This window comes from Colletes latitarsis, chromosome 5 (genome assembly GCF_051014445.1).
Source record: "Colletes latitarsis isolate SP2378_abdomen chromosome 5, iyColLati1, whole genome shotgun sequence".
Lineage (NCBI taxonomy): Eukaryota > Metazoa > Arthropoda > Insecta > Hymenoptera > Colletidae > Colletes > Colletes latitarsis.
The window spans coordinates 23,030,026-23,045,345 of NC_135138.1; the positions used below are offsets into that span (position 1 = coordinate 23,030,026).

Here is a 15,320-nt window from a genome sequence, read left to right on the forward strand (position 1 = left end):
GGAGGTCGTGTACGGAGTGGCATTCGGAATAGTGAGGTGAGTTAGTGAGGAAGATGCCTATATTGGATGACCTGGCTGTAGGTTGCTGATGCGTGTATGTGTCACTGTGCAGGATATGATAGTTGTTGAGTGTTTTAGCGGTTATCTTGTTTATATATTCAAAGATGTATTCTATTCTTGACTCGATGTGTAAGGAAGCCGTGGTGTGGTATCTGTGTTTGTTAAGTATTATCCGGAGATATTTATTCTGTATGATCTGTATTTTGCGGAGATAGGATTTAGGAGCGGTGCGCTAGACTTGTGCGCTATATGTTATTATTAATCTGATGCAGGTTTTGTATAGGTGAATCTTTGTTTTTAGGGAGAGTGGGCTGTTTTTGGCAATTAGTGGGTATAGTGTGTGGAGGATGCCAATACCTTTGCAGGCTCTGTCCTTAATGTTAGGGAGCCAGTTGAGTTTTTTGTCGAACCATATACCTAGATATTTAACTTTGGTTGCCCATTGTGTGGGGTGGCTGTTTACCAAGTTGTTTGTTGTGTTGGTGGATCTTTTTCTAGTAAAGAGGATGGCCTTGATTTTTGTGGGATTAAGGGATAGCTTCCATGTGTTCGTGAATTGAGAAATTTTGTCAAGGTGTGTTTGGGTGTACTTTACTGCCTGATTTGGGGTCCATGAGAATGCGTAAATAACTGTGTCGTCTGCATAGAGGGCAATTTTGGTGTTTAGATTTTTAGGGATATCATTGATAAAAAGGTTGAATAACACTGGGCCTAGGACTGAGCCTTGGGGGAGCCCTGTATATATGGGTCTGGGTTAGCCATTGAGGGATACTGTGATTTCTATATCCGTGAGGAAACTCTGAATTACTTTGATGTCAAAAACTTTCTGGAGATCTAGTAGTACTAGTACCACCCATCTGTTCTTGTTGATCTCTTGGAGTTTAAGAGCTTGGTGAATGGTGGAATGGTTAGTTCGAAAGCCAAATTGCTCTTGTATCAGAATATTTTGAACGTGAAGGTGCATGGCTAACTGAGTTAGTATGATGCGTTCGTATATTTTACCTAGTAGGCTGAGGAGACTAATTGGTCTGTAGTTGTTGGGACCTAGCTTGGATTTATCAGGTTTGGGTAAGGGAATGACCTTAGCTGTTTTCCACTTGGTGGGAAAGTAAGCAAGTTGGAAGGATTGTCTGTAAATATAGTACAGTTGAATTATAATTTTTTGTGTTAATATTTTTCAGGTTTTTTATATGTTTGTGGATGAATGCTGGAGTGATGTGGGAATTGTCTTGGGGAGCAGTGTAGGTGAGGGTTAGGGTTCTGGCAAAGTGGTTTGCTTCAACGTCTGTGGAGGAGTTTTTGGTGAGTGGGGGTTGAAGTTGGAAAGTGTTAGCCAGCATCTCTGCTTTTCCTGGGTTAGGAGATAGGGAGTTGGGATTAGTCTCGACTTGTTCTAGTTTTTGCTGCCAGAAGAGAGTTTTGATTTATTTGGTTTTAGCTAGAATCTGTTTTGTGACCATGTTCCTAAGGTGCTTGTGGAGCGAGTTAAGTGTTCGTTGATATCTACGTCTGTATCTGTTGCGGAGTTTGATTAAGTTTATGAGTTCTAGGTCGGGCTTGATTGTTTTGGAGTAAAAGCGGTTTTTGGTTGTAGCTGCGTTGTAGTTTGTAGTGATGGTATTTTGAAGCCTGTTAATTTCTCTGCCTATGTCATTGGTGTTATTGATGTGTGGGTTTATTGAGTATTTGTTGCACTGGTTACGGAATTACTGCCAGTTAGTGTTTGAGACCGTACAGTTCGTGAAATGGGTGGTTTTGTTTGAGTGTTGTAGGATTACTGGGAGGTGGTTTGAAGGGAGATCGTATATGCTGTGGCATTCAGAATAGTGAGGTGAGTTGGTGAGGAAGATGTCTATGTTGGATGGCCTGGCTCTGGGTTGCTGACGTGTGTACGTGTCACTGTGCAGAATATGGTAGCTATTTTTTGTCATGTGTGTGTAGAGTGTTTTGCCATTGGAGTTGGTTGAGGTGTTGTTCCAACTTGGGTGCTTTGCGTTAAAATCGCCCCCAATGATATATCTGGCGGTGTGCGTGGTTAGTGCGTTTAGATCATGCTGCGTGAATCCTTTGTTTGGTGGGAGATATGTGGACCCTATTACGATTTTTGGAGTGGATGGGATTTCAATGAAAATTCCTTCGACATTGTTTAAGAAAGGTTGTGGGATGTTGTTGTATGCTATGGATTGGTGGATGATGATGGCGACGCCTCCGCGTGGTGTTGTTGACCGGTCGTTTCTTATGACTCTGTATCTAGTTATTTTTACAATGTCAATGTCCTTAAACCAAGTTTCTGATACAAGAGCAATATGATATATTTGATGGTGTTCAAGGAATATTTGGAGTTCATGAATTTTATTGAGAATACTGGTGGCATTCCAGAGTAAAATTTTTGTTGGTAGGTTAGCCATTGATTAATTCGGCGGCTTCTAGGAATGCTTGAAGTTTTTGGGCCTTGGTTTTACAAGTTAAAAGTTTATTGTAAAGGTGATCTAAGGCGGCGCCTATGCTGGATATGTCAATCAGCTCGTTGATGGTCTGAGCTTTGGCGAAGAGGTCCGACAGTTCAGGAGTGTTTTCGCTAGGGGTAGGTTTAGAGTTATATCTTGCAGCTGCAGCAGCTGCATATGTTTTGTGTGTGGTTGCAGGGGGCACTGGATGGGAGTAGATTGGTTTCATGATGACAGGAGTAGGTTGAAGCGGGGTAGGTGCTGGAATGTGTTTGGATGGAGGAGATGTGGGTGATTGGAGTGAGTTCCTTTTTGAATGAAAGTTAAGAGAAAGGGGCACTGGCTGTAGTTTGTCGGGTGAGGGCCATGGCAGTTACAGCAAGTAGCTGGGGTGGTTGGAGGTTTGATGCATTCTTTGGTGGGATGTTTGCCTGCGCATTTGACACAGGTAGGAGTTTTCGTGCAGTTGGCCGAAGAGTGGCCAAAAGCCTGACAGCGAAAGCACTGTATGTATGGTCTTGAGTTATTGTATTTTTTCCCAATAGGCTCTGGTGTGCCCTAGGGTTCTTATATGATTTACTTGTTGTAGGGTGGTGCTCCTTGAGAATATTACTTTGTATGTGGCTAGGTAGCTTGCCTCTTTTCGTTTTAATTCTGTGCAGGCTAGGATGTTTAGCCCTTTGGCCTAAATTTCTTTTAAGATCTGGTCAGTGGGGAGTTTGGGGAGTCCTTTGAGGACAACTGCTATTGTTTTGTCCGCGTTTAGTATGTAGGTGTGCATTTGTAGGTTATTTTTGATTATTAATTCTCTTACCGCGAGGTGGTCATTGATTGAGTTAAGCGTGATTTTAACCTGGTTAGATAAGTATTTGACCTCGAAGGTGTCTTTTACCGTATTTTCTATTAAGTGGCAGAATACCTTGTGATCCTTGATCATGGAATGTATAAAAATTGGTGGAGGCTTACCTTGAGGCGGCTTGACTGAGACGGTTGGGGTTACCTGTGGTGGGGTGATTACAGTATCGTGTCCTACGTCGAAGATGTCCGACAGTATGGTGTACCTGTTGGACACTGGGATGTTGGTTGTAGCTGTTGTTGTGGCTTTGCTGGTCGTTGCCTCAGGTGTTGGGGTTGTTACTGCTTCCTTGGAGGTTTTCCTTTTCCTAGGGAAAAGGAAGCCTCCCTGGTCCGTTTCTGCTTTACTCGTTGTGTCTATTGATGATGGTTTAGCGGGGACGTCTTGGCAGAGTGACGTGGCGGAGAATCTTCTCGAGTCTGATAGCGACGCTGTCCGTCACCTTACAGTGTGTATGTAGGGTTCGCCATCTTGTCGGGCCGACTGGCGATGGCGAAATGCCAGTTTCTCTGGCCCGGTGGCCAGCGCTGTACGTTGTGTTGTGGTATCTGATTTGTCGGGAGTGTTTCCGTGTCCTTTTTGCAGGTCCTGATCAGATGCGTAGGTCGTGATCTTTTTAGCTAAGCAGTTTGTTTGAGCACTTGCTAGGTGCAGACGCAGTGGATGGTCGAGCAGTCTTCGTTCTATGACGGTTCGTGCTTGAATATGTACCATATATGTCTTCTTTTTTGTATCTACACTTCCAGCCAAAAAGATAGCACATGTGTGCTATCTTTAATTTCTCACTGACACACGTACAATTTTGGGTTTGTAACGCATAATAAAGTAAGCTTACGAGCTCAGAACATGCGGATCGCTGCAAAGTGGTCGCGGCATCATAGCGTTTTGTTTACAAAACAGAAACCAGTGTTGTATTCTAGGAACGAAATGATAGCACACTCCGTCTACATGTTTATAAACTGCTCAGTATTTCGCGATCTCTTAGGTATTCAAGACGCGAAAGTATTGCCTAGTAATTTACAAGAATGGGACGGACATATGGGATAAAGCATTTTCTTGAACTGAAAAGGCAAAATTTATCAGTATCTAAAATTTCGAAAATAGTTAATAGAAGTCGAAAGGTAATCCATAATTTACTTAAAGACGTGGAAAATTATGGTAAAAAGAAGAGTAGTGGAAGACCATCATCGTTGTCACAACGGGATAAACGAACTGTTTTGCGTATAGCTTCCAATACCCAGTGTACAACAAAACATATCATGTAAAAGGCTGGCGTGAATGCAAGTGTTTCAAGTGTTCGTCGTGTATTACAATCATGCAAGCACATTAAAAGACTAAAAATAAAAAAGAAACCTGCATTAACTCCACGGCACAAACAAGAACGTTTACAATTTGCCAAAGATCGAATACACTGGAAGAAGAAGTGGCGAAAAGTGATATTTTCCGACGAGAAAAAATTTAATTTAGATGGGCCTGATGGTTTAAACTATTATTTCCACGATCTAAGAAAAGAAAAATTGTAAAAAATTCGGCGAGCAATGGGCGGTGGTGGAGTAATGGTGTGGGCGGCAATCGGTTACTTCGGTAAGACGGAAATAAAATTTATTCATGAAAAAATGAACAGTAAATATTATTTGGATTTGATAAAGCAACAAATTAAAAAGCATGCCCTACGCATATCTGGGTCTGGGTTCATATATCAGCATGATAATGCAGCGGTACATACCGCAAAACTTGTAAAAACCTATTTTAAAAAAGAAAAGATACCTGTTTTATCATGGCCTGCGCGCTCACCGGATATTAATATCATCGAAAATTGTTGGAGTCAACTCAGTCAAACAATTTACAAACATGGGAAACAATACGAGAATGTCCATTAACTAAAAGAAGCTATTGTCGCGGAATGGAGCAATTTAAATCAAGAAAATATTCAAAAATTATATAAGTCGTTACACAATAGAATGATTGAAATTATAGAAAATAAAGGAGGATGTACTCATTATTAAACAATTAATGAATAACTATATAGATTGATAATAAATTAAATAAATGTTTATTATTTTATAAGTGTGCTATCATTTCGTCCTTGGTATACAACATTGTTTCTGTTTTGTAAACAAAATGCCGTGATGCCGCGACATCTTTGCAGCGATCCGTATGTTCTGAGCTCGTAAGTTTACTATATTATGTATTACAAATTCAAAATTGTACGTGTGTCATTGAGAAATTAAAGATAGCACACATGTGCTATCTTTTTGGCTGGGAGTGTATATCTAATTTGTACGCTAAATGTCGCGCCTTATATCCTAATGCAAGAAGCCGGCCGCATCCAATCAGAACCTTTTTCGTTCAGGATTGGTGCGCTGGTACTTCTTGCATTTCGCGTTCGCGAGGGTGGACTGCGCGTCCCAAGTATAGAGAAAAACCCTGGCCCAACGATCAGGACCAGGTCGCGAATTTGCTGGAGCGGGCCCTTTATGGCGGTTATTCAGTTTACATTGGCACTACAACCATTTAGCGTCAATGTAAACGCCGAATTGCTGTTGTAAGCGGAACGGCATGTTTCGCGACGCAACAAATAAACTTTTTGTCTTTTAAAGCTGTTATCTACCAACGAAGTGTCAATTCATCGTCATCATCTTTTTGCAGCTTATCTGGAATATAAGCTTGGATACGAAATGCACAATGTGTACTTCGATGAGTTCAGCAATAAACTGCAAGGAACTTGTAACAATACCAAAGTTATATTGTAAGATACTATCAAGAATACTTGAATTATTAAAAAATAAGAATCGATAATCTTTCCTTTCGGGTAAAAGAACATGAAAATAAATATTGACTGAGAAGACGAAAACTTCAACCAGTGTGTAATAGTCATTTGTACTACGCAAACATTTCGTAGTTTAACTTCAATAGGATTTTTGAAGACTAAAAATCAATATTTAGATACTTTAACCACTTGCGCTGTCAATTATTTCACAGATACGCGTGCCAAAATGCATCACTGTAACTCTCCATGAACCGTCGTTTGAAATAAGAAGACTGTAAAGTTTTATACAAAAAATTTTACGCAGTTATGAATACTAATTTTTTTTGTTTTTATTAATGATGTTGCACAGCATGGTATGTGACAATTGCTATCGACGTGAACGTCATGTCGTAAACAATTTTGAAACAAAAACATCTAGACGCAAACAATATGTAAACAGTTTTGTGGGAGAAGGACTGTCTGTCTTGGGGGTCAACGAGATCACTTTTGCTGGAGGCTCTTCGGAAGGTTCATGACTTGGAGATCGAGGGGACAAAGGATTCGGAAAACTTGGCCAAAAGGGATTTCCTCTTGAGAGAGTGCTTTCTGTTAGGCGTGGCATTCTGGGATCGGACGACGTGAAATCGAGGGGTACGGACTCGCGTGTGGGGGGGGGGGGGTGATTGAGGGGGCTGTATGCAGACGTACTCCTCTGAGTCCTTACTGCAGTATTTGCAGTAATCTCTTCCTAGTTGAGGTGGGTTTATGACATCCGGATTGCTTTCGACGTCGGACTCGTTCCCAAAATCTGGTCCTGGAATAAGATCGAGACCCGCTGCGAAGATATGTTCTTTGGATTTAGACATCTTTAACTTTCTCAAAAATAGCAACGTTTTTTTAGATACTATAAGCGTATTGATAACTATTTATCCTTTGAGAAAGAATTAGCTCTTGCTGCAACCACGTTTGCTCACTCGTTGGAGGGTTGTCCCCACTTTGATCCACTAAATCTTCTGTCTGTACAGTGTCCCTTCTGTCTTTCATCCAATTGCCGAATGAATCTGCATCCATTAATCTGCGAAGCAATTCTGATTTTACGCCAGTAGTACTCAGTCCTAGCGTTTTCAATTTCTCCTTCAATTCTGCGACGGAAAATCCACTAGCCTCCATTCTCAGTTTCTCAGTTTTCGCTAATTCGCACACGACGCTCACCTCAATCCCACAGTCACTCTACCAGTTTTTCACTTTGTTCTCTTTGTTTTTTTTTTTTTTTTTTAAATCACACTTTTCTCTTCTCACTCTTTCACTTGGTCTCTTTTCACTTTTTCTCACACGCTATCCCGGACGAGCCCCCAAATTTGTGGGAAATTGAGGGGACGATAATAAAACTCGCCGCTTTCAACAATTAAATTGCTTTTATTTTCCTGGTGATCCGCCCTCTTCGACGTTTTGATCTCTAATGTCTCTTTCTCGGCCCGCCGCGTTTCCAAACATCCTCACACACACACACACACACGCGCGCGCGCACTCCAAGCGATAACGTACCGATCATTCATACCTCGCAATATGACACCTCGGGCCAGGCCCGGTATTCCACAGTTTTGAAACAAAAATCTCTCGACTCCCGCGAAAACGCCGAGGCAACCTAGCAATAGTACTAGTTCAAATAATCGACAATTGTACTTGAGCATCGATCAGAATATATTCAAGTAGTTATCCTCGCTTACATTATTCACTTAATACTAAGACTAGGGGTATCTCACGAACCCGGTACACCTTTACCGCTCGAGGTGTACCATTACGATAGAGCAAGATCCTAAAACTTCCTAAAAACCTACGTGGCTCTAAGGATATAAAGTCCCTGGTTCGTCCACTTCTTCCAGCGGCTTCCAGGGTATACAGGGTGCGCCGTTAGAATCCGGACAATAGAAGTTGTGTGTAAAAAGTTGTTTATTTAAGCTAATATACAAAAATACAAAAAATGTTTTTATATCTCATTTAAAGGCTCCTTGCTGAGAACTTTTATTCTATATAGCCTCCCTGCGCCTCTATGACCTGCTCGATTCTTGCTCTAAAACGCGAGCACGCTGACTTCAATTGGTCGCGTTTCATAACCGTGAATTCTGACTCGATAGCAGCTCGCAGGGAGTTGATGTTGGGGTGCCTGCACTTGTTAATGTGTCTCTCGATTACGCCCCACACGTAGTAGTCCAGGGGGTTAAGGTCGGGACTGTTAGGAGGCCAGAAATCCTTCGACCAAAACATGTCAACATTATCAGAGAGCCAATTTTGAACAAGATGACTCGTGTGAGCTGGTGCGCCATCTTGTTGAAATACGTACGGCCTTCCAGAAGCCATAGTCTCCATCCACGGCTTTATTACAGTCTTCAGGACCTCCAAATAAACCTCCTTTGTGACTGTTTCGCCTTTTTGGAAGAAGTGCGGCGGCATGACATCGCCCTCACTTGAGACGACGCTCAAAACGTGAACACTGGCTGGAAATTTAGTATTGCCCACAACAGGGACATCCTCGGGATTGTGGGCAAGCCAACGGTCGTTCCTCCGGTTCACTTTGGCATCCACAGTGAAAATTTTTTCATTAGAAAAAAACCTAATGTGGCCAGCAGCTTCGTGTTTTAATAAACACAGAAGCAAATTACAACGGGCAAGTCTTTTAAGCTTGGCGGCCTCGGACAGCATCTGACGGACTTTGAGAACGTAGGAGACATATCTAAGATCCTCTTGAGCGATTCGACGGACGACCGTTTCACTCACCCTCAAGAGGGAGGCCAATTTTCGAAGTGAAATCCCCGGATCTTCCAAAATCATGTCTTGCACCCTTTGAATGATTTCTGGAGTCCTTGTCGATTTTTCCCTAACCTGAACTTTTCTCGCCGGAGAAGGAGAACCCTTTTCGAAACTCTCTGAGGCTGCGTATCTCTTCGCAACGTCGTATACCGTCGATCTCGGGTACCCAAAGAACTTTATAATTTCGACCGGCGTCCTCCCGGCGCAAAGGCTTTCTATAATCGCCGCTCTTCTATTGTATTCTGCGCTTGGCATGACGAGCTCTGTCATTTTAAGGTTATAGAATCCTTATTGACATATTTAACTAACTTCAGAGCCAATTAGCACCAACCTATGAATTCTAATATGGTGGGAAATTCAAATTCAATTCTGTCCGGATTCTAACGGCGCACCCTGTAGAGCCTTTGGTTCGTCTGTGAAACCAGACATTTTCCTTATAAATCTAACCCCGTGGCTCCCAGGGTATAGAGCCCCTGGTTCGTCTGGAACTCCTTTCTCTCTCCCAACAAATCCAGTGATGACTTGTTGGCTAGGGACCTGCAAACTAAACGGGGCAAAGGCAAGGAGAGAAGGTCTTCACGCCGCCTTATTCCCACTGGAGAGGCTCGCTCTGACATCACGCTGCATAGTAGTAGGGTCTCCATAACTACGAGAGATACATTTTTGTCCTATTCACGGCTAGTATTTTGAGCGTACGGTTACGCCAATGCCTCTCAGTCTTGTCCTATCCTACTTTGTTCCTATACGTTTCGTTCACGACCTTTGTCACGCGATGGAATTGTAGTTGTGAACGGCTCAGCCAATAGTGACAATGCGTGTGAGAGCAGGCGTCGCTATTACACTACGGCCAATCAGCGTGCCTAGCCATCAAGTCATCACTGGATAGTACTAGTATGGCGATGAGTAATGTCAGAAAATCATTACAAGGAAGATTTGTTCTTGAAAACATTGGTGTTGAGGCTACTAGTAAAGAGGAGTTTACTAATCGTCATGTAACACCCTTTGCAAATGAACTATTTAATAACGAACCTAATATTCCGAAAGCCATTGTTATATGTGATGCGACCTATGCTTACATTCATAAGAGTAGCAATTTTCGTGTCTTGAGACAATCTTACTCCCTTTACAAAGGAAGACATTTATTAAAGCCGACCATCATTTTGGCACAAGATGGATATACAGGGTGGTCCACGCAACTATTTCAAGTCATAACTCCGTTATTATTGCATTTACGAAAAAATGCCAAAGGAGAAAGATAAATGGTTCGAAGAGCACTACATCTGTAGGCCTTTAAATTTTTTTTTAAATGCAGCAGTGCATGTGCAATTGACAATTGCTTCATTTCTTTAAATAGAAATGCATATTTTTTTTACACAGATCGGTTGTTCTGTTCATTCTACGTAAAAAATGATTAGGGTACCATGGCAAAAAAATTATTAGATCTCAAGATATTTTAAAAAAATGTCTTTATTGAAGAAGATGCTCAAACGCTTCTCCACTACATTCTAAACATTTCTGATAACGTTTTTTTATTGTTTGCATAACTGCGTTTAAATTATCTGCAGTTATTGCTGCACATTCCAGTATGATTCTTTCTCTCAGATTCTCTACAGAATCTATGGGATTTGAATAAATTCTATCTTTCAAATAACCCCACAGAAAAAAGTCAAGGGGACTTAAATCAGGTGAACGGGCTGGCCAACGTATTGATGTATTTGTTGCGATAACGTTATTGCAAAACATATTTTAGAAACCGCATGGCCACTCGTGAGTTGTGTGCCGGTGCACCATCTTGTTGAAAGTATTTACAATTTAGCCTGTCTCGGAGAGGAATGTCGTCGAGAAGAGATGACAATTCAAATTCCAAAAAGTACCGATATTTTTCTCCGTTTAGGGCACCATCGATCAAGTATGGACCAATAATATTGGTATTTAAAATCCCACATCATACATTAATAGTGTACCTTATTTGGTGATGTATGTTCCTCCTAAGGAATGGATTTCTTCTTGCCCATGTATGTTCATTATGACGATTAAAAATACCATTGTTGGTGAACGTACATTCATCCGTCCACAAAATCTGCCGCGGGAAATCTTCGTTCATCTGAATTTGGTTTAAAACAAATTGACAAAATTGCATACGTCTTATTGAATCTCCAGCATGTAAGGCATGTCCAACACTAAATCGATACGGATGAAGCTTCTCTGATTTTAAAATTCGTTTCACACTACCGAGGCTTGCATTGCATTCTCTCGATATTTCTCGTGCAGATGCTTGTGGTCTCCACTCTAAATAAGCGATTATGTTCACTCTGTTATTTTCATTTCCTACTACTGGTTTTGGAACTTCTCTTTTGATTTGGTAAATGCACCATAGTGTTGCAAACTGTTATTCAATTTGAAAAACAATTGTCGCGATGGTTGTCGACGGTTTAGATATTTTTCTTGGTACAGTCTTGTGACGGCATTTGTATTTTTGTCACACAACACAAAAGTGTCGTACATATCTTGTTTCTCACTGTTAGTAAAATATATTTTCTTGTATTTAGTGAAATACGGTTACAGTTTTTCAAATTCTTAGTTTTCGTACTCGAGCTACGATACGTGAATTGCTACTGAATGATGAAATGCTTACTCGTACAAATCAGTTTCTGTTATGATAACAATGTCGAAAGGGTGCTTACCTTTACAACATAGTCATGAAGTGTTTGAGTATCTTCTTCAATAAAGACATTTTTTGAAAATATCTCGAGATCTAATAATTTTTTTGCCATGGTAGCTTAATCATTTTTTACGTAGAATGAATAGAAGAATCGATCTGTGTAAAAAAAAATATGCATTTCTATTTAAAGAAATGATGCAATTGTTAATTGCACGTGCACTGCTGCATTTAAAAAAAAATTTAAAGGCCTACAGATGTAGTGCTCTTCGAACCATTTATCTTTCTCCTTTGGCATTTTTTCGTAAATGCAATAATAACGGAGTTATGACTTGAAACAGTTGCGTGGTCCACCCTGTATTTTATCCATTTTGGGTCCGTATTTCTCAGATTCGTATAACAATGATGACTCAATACTCGTTAATGAATTCGAAAGAGATGCTCAAAATCTATGTAACTGGTTCCAGAATGGCGATATTTTTATCATCGATAGAGGATATAGATTGTATACCCTTTTTAACGCGCTTAGGAATTGCTTATAAAGTGCCTACTTTTCTGGAGAGAGGTCAACGACGGATTATTAAAAAAAGTAAGATGGATTTTTGAATCCAGAAATGGACATTTTAAAGTTATTTTTAAAATGTTGGATCACACGTTTAACGTGCAGAATGCCAAACATATTGGAAACTATTATAGAATATGTGGTGCTATCATTAATAAATACCATCCTCCTATCAATACGCAAAGTGCAACGATTGAATTAGCTAGAAATATGCTTCAACGAAAGAACGACGTCAATGTTGTTCAGCCACGATTGGAGGTAGACAATCTGCTATATCGAAATGCTCAGTGGCGGAGACTACATGATCAAGTGCGTGATTTTCCTCAATTGAATAGTGATTACTTGTGAGATTCGATTATTGATGTATATCAGGTTAATCTCGCACTTTCTTATATTCAAGATAAGCTGCAAAGAGATGATGACGATAAATTACGGATTGACACTTCGTTGTTAGATAACAGCCTTATAAGACTAAAGCTGCGTCTCCACTGCGTCGGCATTTGTCATCTAGCACGGTCGATCGGCACCCTAAATACTTCTCGGCAAAGCCAAACACTCTAAAGATCGTCTCGGATAGCATGGCTTGAAAAGCCGAACGGCATGCCAACGAGTCGATCAGCACGATGTCGGTAACCATCAAAAAAGATCCTGCCAAGACCGGCAATTAACTTTTGTTGCTTCTGTAGTCCCAAAAAACAAACAAAAAAAATGCAGAGTGCATCAGTCAAGTAGTCTGTTGAGTCCTCAACGTACAGAGATTCATGTCAATTTCGTTCCAAAACCATCATCGAGATACAAAGATACAATTTTATTACAAAAATTATGGTGATCTTAATTCTTTATTGAATAAAAAGATTTTTGCCAATTTTTTCGTTTACCATTTGTTGTTACATAATTACCAAGTAACTTTTATTGGAAAATTTTTTGTCAGTTTATCGAGAATGTTTGAAACAATCGAATTAATCACTGGAGTACATAGAATATAGCGTTAAAGAATAAAAAATTAGCACTTATTTGAATTTGTTTATTAAATATATTTTTTAAATCAATTATATATTATATTATGCCTACATCTGAATCAGAGTCAGTATTCGTATCTGATTGAAGACGCGATTCATCTATTATTATACAGGGTATATGAATTAGTCCCCATGATTTTCCAGCCCCTTTCGATGAACTGACAAAAAAAATGTTTCCTATTGAAGTTAATCAGTATCTAACCGACAAGAAATTGCAGTTGCTTAAATTCAAAAACAAATTAATTTTTTATCTGACCAAATTAAGCCCTGATCATAGTCTAAGGGACCTTAGCTACTCGTATTTCTGTCAATTCCCTTGTTTCGGAAGCTGAAACATGTAAACATTGACACCCATGCGAATTTTCGACCTCGCTATATCGTAGCTCGGACTATATGTACAGGGTGTTCGGCTAACCTTGGGAAAAATTTTGAAGGCAGATTCTGGAGGCCAAAATAAGACGAAAATCAAGAATATCAATTTCTTGACTGAAGTTTCGTTAAAAAGTTATTAAAAAATTAAATTAAAAAATTTCAAATCGTTCTAAAAAAATTATTTTCGGTTGCAGGAGTCGATTACAATCATTTTTGGTCATTACACATACCTCCGAAATCCTACGCATATTCAAGAAAAAAAATTCCTTACCGAAAATCTAATGTGGAGCCAGAAATGCTTCCCTGTAATTTCATGCGTGTCTTTAAAACGTCATAACTTCTGAACTGATTGGACGAGTTCAATTTTTCAAAATGCAAAATACGCGTATTTTAGTGAAGAATATGTGAAAAATCCAAAAATATTCGAGAAGTTATTCCTTAACTCTGCAAAATGAGAAAAACCCCATAAAAATGGTCCACTTTTCAAATGTTCATAACTCCTACAATAGTGAATATATTTCATTGAAATTTTTTTCTGAAATAGAGCCCATGGGTATCTACAAAAAAAGTATTAGACAATTTTTCTGTACGGAGTCAAACAAAATTATTAAAAATCAAAACGAATTTTTAAGAAAAATCAACAAGGGTAGGTGACTAAATTTTTCGGCGAAATTGAAAAGTTTCAAATCGTTCTAAAAAAATTATTTTCGGTTGCAGGGGTTAATTACAATCATGTTCGGTGAATAGACATACCCTCGAAATCTTGCGCATTTTCGAGAAAATAATTCAGTACGAGCGGAACTTTAAACGTTAATAACTTTTTAACAAAGCCTCCATCAACAAATTGGTATTCTTGATTTTCGTCTCATTTCGATCTCTAGAATCTCCCATTAAAATTTCAATCTGGGGTGGCCGAACATCCTGTATATGGGAGTTCGGGACTAAACTAATAACTCTTAAACTATTCAATCTTCCACCTAAAGCCTCTAATATTTTTTTCAAAAGGATACAAAGATGCATCGATTTATGAAAAAAAAAAACAATAAAATTTTACTAAAAAAATCAAGGTGATCTTAATTTTTTATTGAATAAAAAAAATTGTTATAATGAGAAAAATCAGCATCGTTTACAAAAGAGATTTTGCGTTGCACTATTAATCGAATGAGAAAGAAATAGTTTTGTCACGTAGACGTGCATAGCAGTGCCGACGCAGTGGAGACGCAGCTTTAGAGTTTATTCACGATTTCGGAATCGTACTAAACATCGAGTTCTTATTTCTTACATTCCCGAAAATGAACTGGAACTAGAGGAGAAAGTAATAAATGGTTACTACTCCACCTGTCAATCCGGTGCCAGAACATTGGGTACATGTGCACGTATTGCAAGTGTTTTATGGTTTTTAGGATTTGCTCGTCATCAAAGGCATGTCAAATATCCGGATAGCAGTCTTCTAAATACGACCAACGATGCCGCTAATAGAAGGCATCAAGACAATATGAATGTTGAGATTGTTATGGACGAATAGAGAGAACTATAAAAACGGCCCTTTCCAGGGCCACATGGTGTGCAAAATCCGATCGAGCAACCTCTTCGTGGTGCACACTGGGTAATGTTAATGTCGACGGTGCTTCATGTTTGTACACTGAAAAAGAGAACCATTTTTTACCATTTTGGCATCTTTTTATTTTGACTCCTAAAGGGGAGTCAGAGGGTCAAGGGGTCAAGGGGTGATATTTAAGGGCCCGATGTACTACAGTGTGTTAGGAAATGATAGGTTCACTCACATTT

General features: G+C 39.7%; 3 protein-coding genes across 9 annotated transcripts in view; 2 read left to right on the forward strand and 1 right to left on the reverse strand.

Annotated features, from left to right (window-relative positions):
• LOC143342143 (uncharacterized) overlaps nt 1-15,320 on the forward strand; it is a 182,635-nt gene that overhangs the window by 104,150 nt on the left and 63,165 nt on the right. The gene's annotated exons all lie outside the window — the stretch shown is intronic.
• Nucleotides 1-15,320, forward strand: part of Chb (CLIP-associating protein) — a 199,109-nt gene that overhangs the window by 84,406 nt on the left and 99,383 nt on the right. The gene's annotated exons all lie outside the window — the stretch shown is intronic.
• On the reverse strand, nt 8,256-9,349 carry LOC143342004 (uncharacterized). Its single transcript, XM_076765485.1, is given in 4 exon segments — nt 8,256-8,421; nt 8,423-8,620; nt 8,786-9,207; nt 9,313-9,349. Coding segments are annotated over 4 exon segments (777 nt in total). The 3' UTR covers nt 8,256-8,301.